Below are 19,195 nucleotides of genomic sequence, written 5' to 3'. Positions count from 1 at the left end.
TTGAAAAGTTTTATTAAGGAAATATCATGAATGCTAATAACACAGTATTCTAGTCCGTTACTTGTAAAACTGCAAACTGAAGCAGAATACAGAACTACATTCCATGTACAAGTCCTGTCTAAAAAGAGTGGTTATTAAATAATATATGTATTAATCATCTGAATTTTGAGAAAATAACATTCAAGTATCACTTTGTCCACAGGATAAATATTTAAGCAAAGCAAATGTCCTACCAGCTTGATGCAAAGCAAATATATGTTTCAGGAAAGGGCTAGTGATTTCAGCAAAGTAGCAGAAAACCAGTTTCCTGATTCCCAAAAACACCGCACTGCATAAAATCCAAAAACACATACCAGAGCTCTCTGCAAAAGCTCTCCACAAAACTTTCACATTCATTTTTGTCATATTCAATACCATGTACAAAAATATGCCATGTGTATATAAGGTATACACCCAGCTGTAACTGCTTTTTGTGCAGAAGCAGTGATGCTACAGGACTCATCTCACTCCAGTTTAAATAGATTAAGTGAACACCATTTCAATGAGAACAGGATCACTAACTGCTGTAGACAGACAGAAAAACAAGCTTCATCAAAAAAAGATTAATGTGGAGTCTGTCTCTAAATGGGTACATAATTTCATGAGGAAAAAAGGCACTACACTTACGTAAAATCTTTGCAACAAAAAATATCATAGTGTGACACAGCAAGATGACAGACTGGCTTTACACACAGACTAGCAAAAGAAACTTTGAGAGGAAAAAAAAAGTATAGCATTTCATACTATTAAAATTCTTTTAAATGAGTTTTGGGAGATACTTTTCTTTACCAGTGCAGTCTTATTAAATCATTTTAATAATACAGGAAAGTTTTACACAACATGCTAAACAGGGATGTTTTCGAATTTAAATAAAATTTAAGAAGTTTAATCTGCTAACCTTTATTTATATGTAACATTTTTCCACACAGTTAATGAAACAATTTATGCAAGGAATGGTTACTAGCATTAATGGGGCTTGCAGGCTAGAAACTAAATGGAATTCAAACAAATAAATAAACAAATATATTCACGCTCATCCCTTAAGATCTTTAATGGCAAGTATGACAGTATACAAAGTCAAATTATAAATTATTATAACACAACTCAGTAAAGCAGCAAGTCCTGTATTTCTCACTTCTACTGTAAGGGAAAAAACTATGTTCAGGCTCCCCTGAAATAAACCTGCAGTAAGCTTGTAAGTGCTTTGAAGCAGTCCCCTGAAACCATAGCTGATCTCCATCCTGGAATTTGGGGTACCTCATTGTCCTCACTCTTCCTCAACTCTGAAGGAGCCCATCTTCTGTCAGACTGCCTGGAGCAAACACTTGTACTGTACTGCAAAAGGGGATGGTAAAAGTTTGATGTTGTTCTAATCACAACACTGGACACAACAATGTCAGTGGTGCCACCATTTCATGTGCTGCAAATAGCCATGCAAATGGAACTGTTCTTGGTGCCTTTTCCTGGATCTGTTCTTACTGACATTGGTTTCAAGATTTCCATGGACTTCAGTAGGGCAAAACAATGTACTATGTTTGCAACTGAAAACTTAATAAACTACACAAGAATAATTGTGTAGCATTATTACATTTTCTCAACATTTTTAGTGGACTGGGAATTAGGAATAGGGATGAAATTTTAGCCATTTAATTTATCAATTCACTGCACTACCTTTAGCTAGAGGAATGCATTTAAAACATATCAAGAGATTTCTAGTATGTGTAAACCAAGGCTTAGAGCACATATGCTTCTCCCCAAAGGAAATATTCTTTTGCATGGACCTGCTGGATTTGACAGTCAAATTGTACCATCACATCACAGTTCTAAAAGCACAGAGCTTCTACTGTACAGAGACACCCACAGACATTATTTGTCTCCAAACACATCAGAAAATGCCCTAGCTGGTCTCCTTGAAAGATCTGTCATGAGCTTCCTTCAACAAATAACTCTTATGACTAGTGTTGTTGCAGAAATACAGACACTTTTTCATTCCACTCAGCTTAGAATCATCACAAGTCTAAAGGTGCCTTGCACTTGAGAGAGCACAAACCCTACAGCCAAGAAATGATATTTGGCAAAACCGTACTCCTTCCACCCTTCACGTTTGCAGAAGGTCACCTGCAACCCAGCACACACCAAGCATGTCTTACTGGAGACACTCAAAGAGAAAATCTGTTCCTTTTAAGAGAAAATCTTAAAAGCTGTGATGTACAAGATTACAGATGTGATCTCATTCTTCACAACAAGTAAGCCAGAATGCCGCAGTCTCCCCTTCAAGGCTACCCCAGTCCTGGGTTCCAGCAGAGGTAGGTCACTTTGCAGTCCCTCTCCAGGGAATCACATCGTCTCAGGTTGGGATCATAGCATCTGGGAGTGACCACAAACCATGGGCACCGAGAGCCCTTTCCCCAGCCCACCGTGTGCAGCCAAGGCAGCATCCTGCCTTCAGCCGCCTGGTGTGCAGCTGCCATAAGGGTTTTGCTGTTTGGGCAGTGTATGTTTCAAGGGGATGTCATCTCTGACTGCGAGAGTTGGTTCGGTTTTGCTGGGAAGTTGCCCTTTCCCTTGCTGCTTTGGCTCTCACTAGCAGAAAAAAGCAAAAAACTCACGTAACTAAAACCTTCAAACCAACTTGTGTTTTACCCCTCCACCCCCATTAAATCCAGAGTGCAAAAATGAATGATTGTTTTTCCCCACGTAAAAGTCAGTCATGTTTTTCCCTGCCTTAAAAAACTTCTGAGAGCAAACACTTTTCTGTCTTTTCCTAAGCAATGGGGTTTTTGCACAAGAACGTGAAACCTGGCTCAGAACATTTACCACAAGGGTAAGGCCTGAAATGTTGAAAAGATACATGATCCAATCTTTTACTAAATCTAAGGATTTTTTTCAAAAATATATAGATTTTATATTCCGTTTTCACATATGACCTCCACATAAGGTACTATTAATAGCAATTAACTTTTTGTATTATATTCAGAAAGCCATTACTGCTCTGCTTAAAGTACTTAAAGCACTAGAGAATTCTGATCCATTTAGTAAATCAATTCCTGTTACCACAAAAGAACCACTAATGTGCTTCACGAGTCTTTTAAGTAAGGAGAGAAAAAAAAAAAAGGATGAGTATGACCAATGTTCTATTTTAAAGTGTATTATATTAACATTTCATCAGCATTTACAGAAATATGAACCTCACAACAGTGCTGGACTTAGTCAGCTTCAGCAAATGGAATCATTGCTCACTTGCTCTCATGCACAAGCATGGAAACACACAGGGCACATTCTCGTTTTTATTTAATTTAATTTCAGCAGAAATGTGCTTTCTGTGTAGAGTTTAAAAACTGCAAGTGGCTGCAGTGGAAAGTAGCAGCCAGTCTGTATAAACGGCTTACTCTGAGAAATTCCTGAAGGAAAAAACACTCAGTAGGTGCATTGTAATTAGTTGCTCTTTCTAGTTACCTCTTGACAAATGATGCATGCGGGTCTGGATGAGAGCCCAACTCTTGACCCATGCCACCACTACACACTTTAGTACTTCAAGCAGAAACCCCTAGCCTCAGCATTCTTTTCATTTTGCTTTTTCCAGAAACGTGGTGCTAAGTAATGCACAACATGAGAATCAGAGGTGATAAGCTAAGTTGGAATTCTTTCAGAAGTGCTTCATATAGCTACTTCCTAAATATATCTGAGGAAAGTTTCCTGCCTTTGATTCCTTTCAAATATGTAGCATGCTTCAGGGTTCCATTCAAGGACAGAAGTACATAGAAATACACAGGACAAACATTACTTCCACAACACTTAATGATACACTTTGGCAACATTTTTAAGCCTTTCAAACAGAAGATGTTCTTGTGATCATTACTTTAACATGGGAGATTATAAGCCTATTGAGAAATGCAACTTTTGCCACAAAAAGTACCCATAAAAATAAACATATTTTTTTTGGATAGCACTTTACTGCCCCCTTTTGCACTTTAACATTAGAACACGTTTCAGTGTGAACATACATCTGAGGAACAGTGTGAAGATATGGGGTAAAATGACAGGGCATCATGTTTAGTCACTAATACACTATCAGGCACTGCTTTAGGGACATCTTCCACTTGCCTACATACTGCAAACAAATGAAGCATCATAGCTTTCATTGTCCTTAATCTTCCACGGAAAAGATCAGCAATGGATGGTTTAAATTGCTGTCTTCCATTGCAATCTGAATGTTTATGGGCAACTGGAAAAGAAGGGGATATTGCTCATTAACACTAGTTGTCCCTAGCATAATTTTCTAAAGCAAAGCTCATCTGCAACTTGAATTCAGTTTATTCATCAGGATGACAAAGGGCTTTCCAGTCTGAGGCCATGCATATGTTAGCAATGCCTGGACTAAAAGGATGGGTGTATTCTTCAGAACAAAACTTCACAAACTGGCAGGCAAGAATATTTTCATGAAAGGTGAAGACAAGAAGCCTAGACATTCAAATACCCTGCAAGCCTACAGGCATAAACCTGTTCTGCAACTCCACACTGCAATTACAGTCAGTGCAGAATCGATGTATGTCTGTGTGTGTCCACATAGATCTGCAAAAGGTAATAAATCTATAGTCTAGTGGCCAATTATTTACAAAATACTAATTCATTATGACAGAGCCAGAGGGGGACCCATCCTGTACCAACCCTCAGCTTCCATTTGACAAAGTCCATGTGGTGCTGTGTACACTTATATTTAAACTTAATCCATTTTCCTCTGTCATCCTACAATTACAATACAAGTCACAATAATATTAAATTTCAGTGCCTACAGCATTGCACAATTGAACCATTACTGTAATGAAAACTGACTCCCTTTGATATTAACACTGGTGTTTTCTCTCATTTGCTAGCCATGAAATACAGGAAGAGACCAATGTTGTTTTAATTAAAGAATTGTTGTTCAAAATATGCTACTGGGAATATTAAAGTAGTTCTTTGCTCTCATGGCAAAGATAATCAGGTATTTATATGGTTTGAATTTTGGGAAAAAAATAAAAAAGAAAGTAAAATAAAAAAATCTGTGCCATGAATTCAGCGTAACACAAAACCATTGCTCTACTTGACTTGTGCTCACAGAGGCAGGGTGTGCCAAACCCGAGAGATGGCACTTTATTAAAAAGATGCAGAGCAGTAGTTAGCATGGAACAGAAAGTCAAACCAAACCATGTGTGTTTCTTACACAAGTCACTAAAGCCTTTGCTTTTAGAAAGCTAACAGAGAGCAGCTGGCATTTGCCAAAGAACTACTTTTTGAAAAGTGCAAACCAGATTGTTCTATCGCTGCGCTATTCTGTGCTATTCTCTACCATTCCTGTTAGAAAAACAAATGTCTTATGTCAGCCACAATATAAGAATGCCAACCAAAGTTTGCAGTCTTCCTTCTCTTAACTACAGTTTGCTCACACCTGTACAGTCTTGTTTCAAGACATGCTCCAAGCAAAGTCTATAAAAGAGGGCGGGGACTGTCTTGTTAGTTGATGAGACATTAATAATCGGTGATTGTATCTCCAATGCAAAGACAAAATTTCATCTACTTTGCAGTTGTTAGAAAATGTATTATTGCATACCATTTGCCTGAATAAGTAAACACTGGAAGTAGAACAAATTGTTAACTCACAACTTTCAGGAAAAGTTATGCCAAATCAGTAACAGAATTGTATAAACAAACAAACCTATTCTGGAAAATCATTTTTATGCCAAGGAGAAAATGACCTAGAGCAAAAATCCAAATGGGAGAGCTACAATCAGTCTACACTTGCTTCTTACATTAAACCAAAGATTCAGCCACTTGCAAGCACAAAGATCCTATGTTCATGTCACAAAGTACCAACTCTTCCAAGGTTTGACTGATGTGGAGAAGCAGAACAAAACCAGGTGGCCACAGCCACTACTTCAAGGCAGTAATAATATTTGACCTAAGAAGAGACAGATTTTGACCCACTACGACGTCTGAGCCTCTGAAATGAAGCGAAACTGACACTGCGGTAGTTAAAAAAATTCTGTAAACATCCAAAATGTGCACTTGACACAACTGACATCCCTGCCCCAGATGGAGGAGTCCACTGGAGAGGTTCAGCAGAAAGCCAGGGATAACCGGAGATCCAGCCACCCAGTTTTAACCCACTGCCCTGCACTCCTGAGACACTGACATTTGGTTCAGCCTCTACTGCAGGGAGGCTCAGCCCGTGGCACACCTCACAAACCAGGCCCTCTCTTGCAGGAGGAAACCTGGGCTCTCGGGTGATCAGTGATCAGTTGTAGTGGAAATGTGCTGCTGGCATTACACCAAACAGTGAGCTAAAAAAAATAAACACAGGAAACTCAGTTGAAGCAGAGCTACCTGTGCAACCAGACTCCAGAGGCACAGCTGATAGACTTGCTTGAGCTCCCAGGTGGCACAAGTGACACACTAACTATTGGGCAGGCTATACATCCCTACCCAAAAGCAGACAGGGATGTAGCTTCTGACATCATTTTCTGATTTAAAAAAAGGCAACGAAGCTCTGGAGAGATCTGTATTTGTCCAACCCCAAAAAACCTCTTCACACTGGCCTTGGTTCAAGACAGCTCATGCTTAATTCGTCCTGCTTCAGCAAAAATGTTCAGCATTCAGCACATGCTCGATGTGAGCTTTTCTGAATAAGGACATTTTCCCAAGTCAGGCTGTAGGAGCACAGTGCAGTCCCGCTTGCCTTGGTGTCACACACTGATCCACAGAACGGAAGACTACAATACACTATAAATCTAAGATATGGCTTTTGGTTTTCTTCAAAAAGTGCCTGAAAACTCTGTGATACAAAGAATGATTAACACCAAAAACCACCTTTTAAGTACTTTTTTCAGGCAGTGAAGTAATCTGTCCGCCAATGTGACCTTCCCTATTCAGCTCATCTATACAGCTCAGAAATACCGTGGAAAGAGAAACCCTCCAAAAACCCAGGTAAAGTGTTGGCAAGTGATTAAAAAAGTGGTAAAAAAGTGGTAAAAAAGAAGGTAAAGTGCTGTACAATGATTAAGCTATACTGCTTCTGAACGAAACTGAAATTAATTAAACATGAAGAAAGCAACTGAAGTGTGGACAGAGAATGCTGTGGGACTGCAGATCCTTAAAAGGAGTCAAGATGTTCCCAACTCCAAATTTACACTTTCATCCAGTCAGGTATAGAAACCAACTGCTGCTGAGGCAGTAGGTAAGCAGATGGTAAGCACCAAGCAAAAATGAAACTGTGAAATGATGCACCACTGACGAGGAGTCAGAAGAAGCGCAGTTATGTGTGCTCCCACCAGTGCTGGCTGCATAGGTTCCTTAAACAAACTGCTTCAAACTTGCAGAACATCAAAAGCCAGATGGGTCTTCCTGAATGAATCTGCAGGCAAGGAGCCAGGATTCCCGTTTGCTGCAGAAATAGGCCTGGACTTGATTTGAGTCTTCTTAGCTCTGACAGGCTGGAGTCTGGCAGAACTCCCAATCCAAAATAAAACAGCATTCAAGTGAGACTGGGCTTTAATTAACAATAATAATAATAATAATGATAATAAAGTTTCAAATCACTCTTATTAGCTTTAAAATGCATTTGTCTTTACAGTGACATGTTCACCTTCCTCACTGCTGTTCACTCTGGTTTAGGTATATAAATAAATGTCCTATTCAAACAAAAGCAAAGAAAACAGTGAGAAGCAATTTGCAGCATCACAAATTTTTCAGCCTAACATAATTTCACCATCTAACCTATCCTGCTGTGTAAAACAAGCCAAATAATTTCTTGCTTTCCACTGACACATGTAAAACTTGACTTTAAGCTCTGATCCTACCAAATAAAGTTTTGTAAATCCTATTTTAGCCACCACCCATGAAACATTTTAAAAGAACACTACAGGTAGGAAACCCATCTTATAGTTATGTATATGTCATACATAAGGAATGATTCACCTAGCAACACAATCCTCTACCAACCTTTATCTTTTTTGGCTTGGAACTTATGTTTAAAACCAGAAGAAAGCATAGACTATTACATCAAAGTTTAAATCAGCTGCATTATAATTATCATGCTGATACCTCAATAAACACTGGGTGTTGGCTGGCCAGGATTGCCAAAAAAGATAGAGGTCCTGCCCTTATTTGCTGTCTTTGACAATGTATATAATCACATCAAAGGAAAGTTCTCTGCACCACAGCTAACAGAATAATCTATATGTTCTCTTTCCTAGAGTAAAATGATAGATTTTCTTTTCGTAACAAGAAAATTTAAATTTTGCCTATAATGAAAAATAATTATAATGTGAAGTCCTTTCAAGCTTGCAGGACTGGCAGTACCCACTGAAATCACTGGAATTTTCATGAAGTTGAACAAGAGCTAGATAGGCTAAGATTAAACCTGAATTTACAAAGAAAATTATGGTAACAAGAAAAAACCCCAACTAATAATAATAAATAGATAATTCACAATGACACTGAAGACACATCAAGTTTAGGAAATTTTTGTGTGCGTGTTTTATTTTTTTGGGTCTTAAGACCTATCTGGATGTGGAGGAGCAATGCAAAACTGTTTTTTGTTGTGCCATTTTGTTTTCATGGCTTCCAAAAACATACTGAGCTCAATGTACATATTTTCTCAAAGCGTGGCCACTCTTCAGTCTTGGATTTTCCCCCCCCCCCCCCCCCGTTTAGGGATCGGGATTGAAAATTGCAAAATCTCTGTTTTAAGTACACCTTCGAGTTTCTATCAGTGAAAACTCCTTAAAGTCAGGGGAACCAGGAGGGGAAAGACTCTGGATGCAGGGAGAGCTGGGGTCCACTGTCCAGGATGCTCTCCATAGATGATTCCCCCTTTCTCCCTGTGCCCTGCCAAACCTGTCCGGCCTTATCTGGGACATTTCTGAAATGTGACATGACAGGCAGGTTCGAAAGCTAAACGTTGGATAATGGTGGGCAAACAAAGGACATCGGTTTTTGCATTATTTCTTTAATTACTTTAACCCTTGTTCGAACAGAAAGCATAAGGCCAGAGTAATTCAGCTTCCCCCTTTGTCATTTGCCTGCCATAAATATGCACCAGTCTGCATTTGAAAAGCTGAAGGAGGCTGCAAGCTTGCTGGACATTTATCATGCTCTGTTCCCTGTTAACAAGCAAATACTTTAGTTGAATGGCCCATTAGCAATCATTGTCAAATGCAGAATGCAAGGTGCTTGAATGTGACCGGCCTGTAAATTAGATGAGGTTGCCCCTGTGCTTTGGAGAATTTCAGCAAATGAATTGGATCTTTTGGTATAGATTTGTGAAGGTTAAGTTTCAAGACAGGAAACCCGTCTGAGCACTTCAGGTCCTGTATATTCTGCCAATCCGTCCAGCTCCCATATGCACTTGTTTATTTTTCATTTGTTAAATCACATCAGCATCAGCAGCTTGACAGTTTGGGGTCTGGAGTTCCCTTTTCAGTCAGACTTGTGAAGATTTCCTGCATACTATGGGATAGGGTAAGAATGATAAATTCAAGCATGTAATTAACATCTTTATATAAAAAAACCCTGGAATAATCAAACAAAAAAACCCAAAAACCAATGCACTTTAAAAGTGTCCGAGGCACTGCCAAACTAACAGCATGAATTCCATTTTGCCGAGCTCATCCCAGGCTCATTCCCAGTCAAGAAAGACACAACTGTTATTGTAGGCTTCGGTGTTTTTTCCTCTTGTGTCTAGACTGCGATTAACAAATGCAGAGTACTTTCTTCTCCCCCCTTCGCAGACAAATGAACAAGCAATAAAGTAGATATTTCTCATTTGAATCGTACCTCTGATTTGCAATGTAATGCTGACTTTAAGTTGTGGGCGTTCAGGGTTGTCAGTTGGGTAGAAAAACGAGTATTAACTATTTAAAGGCTATTTAAGAGAAAAAGCAAGAAAAAACACATCCAAGTAGCTGCGCTAGGAGAGGTATTTTACTACCTTTACAGCTGCAGATCACTTGAAATAAATGATGAAACAATAGCTCTATTGTCTGCCGGCTAAACTCAAGGGGCTGACATCAAACTCATCCCAGTGATTGTAAATTGGCCGGGGAGGAGGGGAATGGGGGGAGGCAGATGCTTATCTCATTCATTTCTAGATTTCAGCCAGCCTTTCGGAAATAAACACCACCTAGAGACTGAGCCAGAGACATTTGGTTATCTGCAGCTTGACTGGTAAATAGGAGTAGATGCTGGTTTGTTTGTGGTTGTTCGGGTTTTGGTTTTTTTAATTGTTTTAGTTTTTTTTTCTTCTTTTATATTTTTGCAGAATGGGAAACACAAGAGATGCTTAAGTATCACCTGGCCTAAGCACAGACAATGCAGCATGTTTATCTTTGCTGCTCCCATGGAGTGTGAGATGGAGACCACAAACTAAAACACAGCTGAAATCAAAAGCTCTCTGTTTTCCTTCCAGATAACTCCAGTACTACCTCTCTCCCCTCTGTTCTCTGTGCCTTGCCAGCATGCTCCTGCCCGAAGCCCAAATAGATTAAGGCAACAAATCCCAAGTGCAGCCAGTTCTTCAGAAAGGCTGCTGCTAGGGCAGGAGTTAAAAAGGAGAATCTTCCACACCTCACAATTGCAGCCATCTCGAGTTTTAATCGGCCCCCATCTCGGCAAAAAGCAGTAAATGAAATCTATCTTTACCATATTATACACCACCAATGAGCAAGAACTGAGCAGCTTTTCTTCACGGCTCCAACCACCCCAAGCCACAAGTAGGCCTTTCATAGTTCCTAATCCCGGCCCCCAAGTTTTGTGCGGTTCTCACATAATACCTTACAGCCCGGAGCAAGGCCCTTAGTTTATAACACCCCTTTCAGAGACGTGTCATTTCTAACATCAAGCTAATCTATATGTTGCCATGGCATCACCCTTTATCTGCCTTTACATCTTATGAACTGCATGGATTTACCACATTATTTTTATCTGAAAGACAGAAAATGGTGGTTTTATTGCCATACAATCAGATTACTGCTGCTAGTTTCTCTATGCCTTTTTACCATACTTCAATCAAAAGGGATCAGTTTCTTTATACTCTGCCCTTGATTTACATTACATCTGTAAAGACCTAGTCTGGGTTGTAATCCCCTTATTAACTATGACCAGGGTTGATTTGCCTAAAAATAAAAGCAAATTGTGTCAGACCTTTTCACTTTGTTTTTGATTCGGAACTACAAAATGGATTACTAAAGAAATCTTCAGAGTTCACACGGCTGGTATAGTACTGAATTTAAAATGAGAATTAAACAAGTTAAACATGGGAGCTGTGTCAACGGTTTACATTTTCCATCATGGGAGAAAGGCTGGACTGCATTTGTCTTTGTGTTCTCTGGCTTTAAGGAGACAATAAAGCCACAGGAGTTTTTTCCAAGCTCTTCTAACACTGTCCATTTGCCATCCTCCCTTCCTCTGCTTTTTCATGCAACTCCCCCACAAACTCTTCTCCCTTGCTGCTCCCTTCCCCACCCCCCCAAAAAAACTTACCCTCCCTCAAGACAACAGTGTGCTAGTTAAAAGTCTACATACTGTGGCACTTAGTATTTTAATCAAAATATTTCAAGCAGTTTAACATTCCTATGTAAGTTTCCACAATGCCTCACAAAGAATGAGCTCATAAGCAAATCCATGTAGATGTATGATAAATGACCAGAAAAACAGGTTTCTTTATGTCAGCAGCCAAGGCAGACAGACATTAGGCACACATGAATAACATTTTAATCACTATTTTTTTTCTCAGAAGAACACTTTCTTCTCATTTGCAACAAGCAATTTCAAGTCGTGCAGGTTTGCAGGATGCATGACGACCAGATCATAGAGAAAAAAAGGTCCCCAAAGCAGGCCTGCCTGTGGCTGCTGCGCAGGGCTGAAAGGCCTGTCCTTGCCAGCGTGTCGGAACAGTCACCTCAGCTCCTCCGCTCCTGATTTCCCATGCCAGGAACCTTGGCCGAATTTGAGAGGATCCAGAGTATCACACCTCAAGCAATGTGATCTCCTTACCATAAAACAGGGAAGAGAAAAAAAAAAAAAAAAGGGAAGAAAAAAAAAATGGAGAGGAAGGCATTCTCATGTGTGGGAAGAGGGAGAACTTAAGTGATTTTAGCATGACTTTTAGTCACAGCCTTTCTAAAGGCAATTACTTCATTAAACAAAGTGAAATAACGTAGCACAGCTTACAGATAACATGCTTTAAGATAATTACTATAAATAATATAGCAGTTATACTCTACATATAAAAGGCTGGGGAAAATAACCAGCTCAAGAAATCGGTCTCCAGTTTATTCTGAATTCATTTTGCTAATTCACTTGTGCTTTGGAGACTTGGCTACAAATGAACTATCAAATGGACTGACTGGAAGCCACCACTCGCTCCATCTATTAACACTCCAAGTGTCAGCAGCTATGTTTTGGGTACAATTTAGGAGCATGTGTTTAAACCATCTTAACCTTCCACTCCTGTTTCTTCAGCTTGAAGCTGTAATTGCTTAGGTTAGAAAGTGTATTCCCACAGCACAAGACTCCCAAATAAATTCTTGTCTAGCGGAGAGCCTCCCAAACATGTTGTGAGATACCGTTTTAGCAAGCTCTTTGTGTTCTGGCTGGCTTGCCTGTCCTGCGAAACAAGGGCTGTCCATTACCTACAGTTTATCATCCTGACAAAATGTGAGGAATGTGGATGTGAAAGCACTAACAATTCCACCCCTGGTGCTTTCTGCTTTTTTTCCCCCTCTGTATTAAAACTGACAAGATTAACCCAAATGCAAACTGCAGAGCATAGTTCAAGGGGCTATTCAATCGGTAGTGAATGTGCATTTGTTTACCTACAAAAATAAGAATTTCAGATACAATGAGAAGCAGACTAGTCTATATACTACTGAATAGAACATTTAACAGGGTCATCAATTGTAGTTTATTTTATCAGTTTCTGACATGTTAGCATTCATTCAGAGGCAGGCTGTGAACTATCCCATATATAACTGGTTATCAGAGGGAGAGAAAAAGAGCTATATAATCTAACTTAATCAGTGTCAAAGGCACCACTTATGAAGATAACCTTGCACATGTCACTAAGGAGACCCGCCTTGCTCTCCAGCCTGTAACACGCAGGGAAATAGTGACATTTAGACGTAAGTGATGCTTTTTTGAATGAAATTTCTCTACTGCTTCACTAAAGGCTCCCCCATAACATTACGTGTGGTCCTGGGTGTCAAAGGCAGTGCTGAGCCCTTGTGAGGTGAAACTGAGGTAATCCATGCTATCTGCATACATTGTTTGTCTTGGCAGAAACAACACAGGCAGAAAGTTTCCCATTTAAAAGGTGTCAACAGGAGTTAAATCTAGAGTATTTTTTCCTCTGTGTTTTCAAGATCAGGCAATCTGAAGTTCTTCAGATGGTAAGTCTATAAAGTCTGCGAAGACCATCTACAACAACGATGTTTAACCTCCCAAGCAATAAAGTTGCAGGTATAATTATTTTATGGAGGTCACTTCGATCTCATGATTTGGTCAAGGCAATAAAGCAGATCTCTAAAAAGGTAAGGGGGAAACAGGGAGGGGTGCTCTGTGTTCAAACAGCTACCACATGCTCTCCATCCCAGCCACCTGCTAGAAATTATAACCCCTAGACTTCAGTGCAAAACCAATTCAGTTTATACATTCACCTTAACCTAAAATTTATTATTTCATACTTTATATTAACCTAACAACTTCTCCCATTTTAATTGCCTACCTGTTCAGAAGATTTATGTCTTGAGACTTTCAATAGAGTTAAATGCACAGCTTCCCTGAATAAATTAACGAGCACCAAAGATAGTTATTATTTCAAACCTAGAAAGGAGCTTTATTATTATACCATGCCAAGATCTATTCAACAGCTTTACTTCCCAAGCTAACATTCAGCTTGAATCCAGAGTGAAGACAATCTAAGGAGAAATTATTCAGGATCCTTCAGGCAAACAAGTGTGAGAAGAATTAGTGAGAAATGCTGCTCCGAGAAGCAGAGCTGCCTCACCAGCAGCAGTATCAGGAATGCATTTGCAAGCCTCCTCAAACTCCAGGCCTCCAAGAGGCCTATAAATCACTAGCCCCAGCAATTGAAAAGACTAATTTTAATAGTGTACTTCTTCACTGTGGTGATTAAGCCTCAATGAATCACTCAAGAAAATTCAATTACATCAGCAACACAACCTATTTTTAAGCGTGCATTTAAGTTGAAAAAGTAATTAGATATTATCATTAGATCTACCATTAACAACATTCAAACCTTTTTTGTAATCAAACAGTTTAGAATTAACTAAATGGAAACACAAATCGTGTTTGACAAAGGAAGCATATCCCCAGGCTCTGTGAGATGGGCTGGATTCAGCTGCTCGGATGCTTTCGTTTCACTGATGGCTAATAAAAGCGATCAAGGTAAGTGAAAAAAAAAAAATAAAAAAAAAAAAAAAGCGAAAGCAGGTTGGGGCTGGCAGAGGAGAGCCCCGAGCAGCCGGCTCTTCTGCTTTGGAATAGTGACCTCTGTAGGCATAAACCCAGCGAGGGCTGAGATGCAAAAGCATTCCCCTTCCTCCTAGGCCGAGTCAAGGCTGTTTTCCACCAGCACAGCAGGCCCACTCCTGCAATGCAACCCCGGCTCTCAGCCTTTGCCTTTCGAGACTCTGAACAGCCTTCTAAAGCCCGCTCTACAACCGGCCAGGCCGCCTCACCCTCTGATGTGGTGCCGTGCCTTTCTTACGCCAAAGAAAGGCTTTAGATATGCAGCATCATGGAAGTGCTGAGCCAGTGACTGGGGGTAAATTTTAACAGGCTTCCCACCTGGTGCACATACAAAATAAGTATTTGTCAATCAATATTACAAATAAAGACTCTGAATTGAGCAGTCCTCTGCGATTCTGGCAGGGTGGTTTGTTTTTTTTTCAGTTTTTTCTTTATGATCAGGAAACTTCCCAGTAAAGATAAACAGAGCAAGTATTAAAAAATAATACAGACAGAAATCTATACTGATTTTTTCTTTTAATGAAAGCAACAGTAGATGATGACTCTAAGGAAAGGTTGCTTGGTAAACTTGAGCTGCTACTCCTAATTCTAACTTTGAAATCTTTACCAAACTCCTAGAGATCCTACCACCTGCTCAGGATTAATCCCTGATCCAGGAAATACTCCATTCATCCTTGTCTCATCACCACCTAACATTTCCTCTGCATTTCCCCCGGGAAAACAAGACACGTACTTAAAGGAGTTAATGGGAAACGCTAAATTTAATTAACACATTGCATATGATTTAATTTTAAATATATATAACTGAAGTTCGAGCATGCATATAAAAAATATTTTAACCTATTTCTGCTTTAAAATTCCCTTAACTCATTACACTCTACTTCCTGTTTCTTAATTTTTGTTCTCCAAACTAGTGATTCTAATCACAAAACTTCAGAGGCTCTTACAAGTGAACAAAGCCAACTTCCATTTTGTATGTCAAAAAAATCCAAGGAGACAAAAGAGAAGCCTAAGTAGCCTTACATCACTGCCTCAGACTTTTCTCTAGGACAGTGCACTTTTCAGAAAGTTCCTCTTTCTAACAGCAATAATTTTGTACGTTTAAGTAAAGAGGTTGCTGGTTTTTGGTTTTTTTTGGTTTTTTTTTAAAAGATAACGCATCTCTCTTAAGAGTGAGTTTTAAAAGTGAGGTCCTAGGAACGCATGTACATTTTTGCTCGGATTTGTTAATGAAGAATGACACTAAATGGTTGTGTGATGGGTAATGCTTAGTTCATTACTCACTGACATGTGCCTTGATACCATCAACTCCACAACCAAATTTAGCCCTGTTATAAGCAGATGTAACTTCGCTGGAATCAATGGGATGAGTTTGCATCTGCAGACGGAGAAGTTGGGAGAGTATCACCCTTTCCTGGCAACTCAGCGCAGCCCGGCTCCTCGGCTGCTCCAGCCCGGGCGAGCCCGGACCTTTGCCCGCAGGTTTTATCCTGCTACCGCCGCACCACTCCCCAGCCCGCTCCCGGTCCGCCCCGGCCCGGCCTCCCCTCCCTCCTCCCTCCCGAGATCTTCCCGCCAGGGGCGAGGGGCAGCTCCGCCGTCACACGGAGCCCCCGCCCCGGGAAGGGCCGGATCCCGCTGGCAGCCGCGGCCGGAGCTCCCGCCGCTCAGCGCTAGCGCACTGCGCCCCGTCCCCGTGTCCCCCGTGTCCCCCGGCCGACCTGCGGCTCCGTCCCGTCCCTCCCCCGCGCACGGAGGGCAGCGCCGGTCCCCGGGGAGACGGCGGGCGGCAGCGGGATGGAAACTTACTTGGGGTTAGAGGAATTCCAATATATGGGGTCTAAAACGATGGACCGCGCCAGTGCAGTTCTGCATAAAACCATCACGGCTCCCCAGCAGTACTTCCAGGCGGAGGCATCTCGCCTCCGCGCTGCCATGGTCGCAGGCGGCACCGAGTCCCTCCCCGGAGCCTCAGCAACTCCGCCGTGCGCCTTCCCACGCACCTGAGCAGCAACAGTAGGGTGGGTGCCCGGTATCCCAACAGCCGGGGTGATTGATAGGGAAAAAAAAAGAATAATAAAAACAAATTTAAAAAAAAAAAAATTAAAAAAAATCACACAGTAAGAGTCGACGGTGCACTTGGCGAGAGCTGCAAGCAGATCTACTGAGTCATGTATGCCACTCGCATGTAGGAATATCTCCCGTGAGGTCAGATCCAAGCTACCTCCGAAGTAACAGCAATAGCAAAAATATGCAAACGCCTCAGTCCTTCCTCTTAGTGGGGGTCTCCCGGCTGCCTTGGAAGATGCCACTCAAGCTGCCAACTCCCATTTGGATCCAGAGCGCCATACGCGTTCACAGTGTCTAAGGCCCGCGTGAAAAGAAGTAAAACAGAAAATAAATTTTAAAAAAGGTAAAATAAAGGGTGGCGGGAGAAATAAAAGGGTCGGGGGGGGGGGCGGAAAACGACACAGCTTCGGCGGGCGGCTCCTCCTGTATGTCTCTCACTGCTCCCCGCAGTTTGCAATCCGCACGGGCACCGGCCCGGGCTGTTTCGGGCAGCTCGGAAGCAACCGCGAGTCAATAAATCCACTCCGAGTCAGCTCCCCGAGTCCCGGGGAGGCGCATCCGCAGGGCTCTGGCTTCCCCGAGGGGCACTGCTGTCCTTGTCGCCGGCAAAGACCACGGAGCGGAGCAAGGCAAGAAACAGGGGCGGACAACAGTGATTACAAAAATAAAAAAAAAAAAATCAAATAAACCAAAACGGAGGGGGGCGGGGGGGGTCGCAGCGTCAATTCGTCCCTCTCCCGTTGCGCGATCTGCAGTGCGCGCCGCGGCGCTCGACTGAGACGGAGGAACGCCGGGCGCGGGACTTGCGCCGACGCGCAACCCACCGCGGAGGAGAAGGAGCGAGGGAAGAGGAGCGGCGCCAGCCACTGTCGTTCCCACCACGGCGCTTCCAACCCCCCGATGCCGCCGCTGCGAGTCCCCGGCGCAGGAGCGCGGCCGGCGGCAGCGCGCTGCCGTAGCCATATAAGCGCGGCCCCGCTGCCCCGCCGCCGCCGCTCATAGGGCCGCCGGCGGGCCGCCGCGCTGGTTGGGCGCCGCGCCTGTCACTTACCGCCGAGCGGCGGGCGGGGCCGCGCCGAGCCCAGCGAGCGGCCCGCCAGGTAACACCCCCCGGCCCCGCCGCGCCGCGGGCGGCCGCTGCCCGGCGTGCGCCGAGTCCACTCGCTCTGACTCGCACCGGGGCTGTGCGGCGGGCACGGCGGGCCCAGATGGAGCTAAATCTGGAGGGGGGGGAAGTGAAATTAAGTAAGCATTAAAAACACGCCGTTGCTAGAACTGTTGCCCGAGTACACCGCCGTTCAAAGAGCGGGGAGCAGCGGCAGAACCGGCGCTCCCCGCGCCCTGCCCGCCGCTGCAGCCGCTCCTCCGGGGGAGCCCGGCTGCAGGCGCTGCGCGGCGGCGGCCACCTCCGCGCCGGGCCGCGCTCCCACTGCCGCGGGGCTCCGTGCACAACTTTCTGCGGGTTCCCTGCCGGGAAGCAGGCCTGAGGGTGCTTCCGCGCTAGGTTCCCACTGGCCCTTCCCACGGGTTCTGTGAGTTTTCGAAGTTTATCTGGTTGCGCGACAATTAGCCACGGGCCGTCACTATATGGAGTGGGACGTGAGACGCCCCTCAGAGGGATGCAGAACGGCGGGCAATGCGGGGCTCCGGGGCCGGCTGCGGATTCCCTCGCCTTTCTCTGGCCACTGCTCAGAGACTCTTTCTTCCCCTCTAGATTTTCTTGGGGAGGGGGTTCGGACACAGTTCGTTTTCAGACGCCGGGTATCCCAACGGCGCGGCACCTGGCCCTTTTATTTCATTCTAACATTAATTCATAGGGAGCTACCTGCGGGCAGCGCTGGAGATGCTTTCCCCGCGGCTTCGCAAGTGCCCCGGGGTTGCGGAGGGCGCCGGGGGGTCGCGGGCGCTCCCGACGCCTCGCTCGGAGCCCGACACGCCGCGGCACTTGCACGGGGCCACAGCTCCCACTAGCGGCCAGCAGCTGCCCTCCGCAGGGGGAGCGGTCCCCTCGGCTGTCCCCCTCGGCCGCTCCCCCGCGTCCTGCCCGCTCCGGCGCCCGCACGCTCCCACCGCTAAAGTGGCCGGCAGCAGCCGAACGGGGCGGCGGTAGCGCTGCCCCGGGAGGTGGTAGCGGGCTGCGGAGGCGGCACACAGGAGGGCTCCGCGACAAGAGCTGTAGCGAGGCTAAACACGGGTAGTGTAAAATGGCATAGTCGCTCCTGTGAAGTAAGGGGGTTACCGAATTTCTTCCAGTAGGGATTTCTTGCCAAAATAGTATCTGCAGAACGGATTAAAAGTTAAATCCCAGGAAATTACCGCGCAGCTTTCTGCCATTTCCCTACCCTTTAATCGAGGCATGCAAAGAACATCCTACCAAAAACCCTAATAAAGAGCCAATTTCGTATAATTTTATTCCTGAAGAAATATGTGTATTCGCTTAAAAATCGGCTTTGTGGTGATGCTTGTCCGGCTTTTAGACGGACGCCAAGAAGCTCTTCTAAGGAAAACAGCTGGCACTGTAATGTATTTCCCGAATCAGTTTTGGAATCCAGTGTTCTCT

At 43.5% G+C, this 19,195-nt stretch overlaps 1 protein-coding gene and 1 long non-coding RNA gene across 2 annotated transcripts in view; one reads left to right on the top strand and one right to left on the bottom strand.

The window, feature by feature from the left end:
* The window catches only part of EFNB2 (ephrin B2), a 44,062-nt gene extending 26,394 nt beyond the window's left edge, over nucleotides 1-17,668 (bottom strand). The window contains exon 1 of the mRNA XM_086880736.1: nucleotides 16,375-17,668. Within this exon, the coding sequence (XP_086736862.1) occupies nucleotides 16,375-16,502 (128 nt within the window). The 5' untranslated portion in view covers nucleotides 16,503-17,668. The remainder of the gene's footprint in view (nucleotides 1-16,374) is intronic.
* LOC111922750 (uncharacterized) lies at nucleotides 10,167-11,216 on the top strand. The gene is made up of 2 exons (XR_002860700.2): nucleotides 10,167-10,242; nucleotides 10,337-11,216. It is a non-coding gene; the product is annotated as an uncharacterized LOC111922750 (long non-coding RNA).
* Nucleotides 17,669-19,195: the final 1,527 nt, after the last annotated feature.

Source organism: Cyanistes caeruleus, chromosome 3, assembly GCF_971803275.1.
Source record: "Cyanistes caeruleus chromosome 3, bCyaCae1.hap1.1, whole genome shotgun sequence".
Taxonomy (NCBI): domain Eukaryota; kingdom Metazoa; phylum Chordata; class Aves; order Passeriformes; family Paridae; genus Cyanistes; species Cyanistes caeruleus.
Note: the sequence above shows the minus strand (reverse complement) of the source record. Positions and strands in the feature narration are given on the sequence as shown.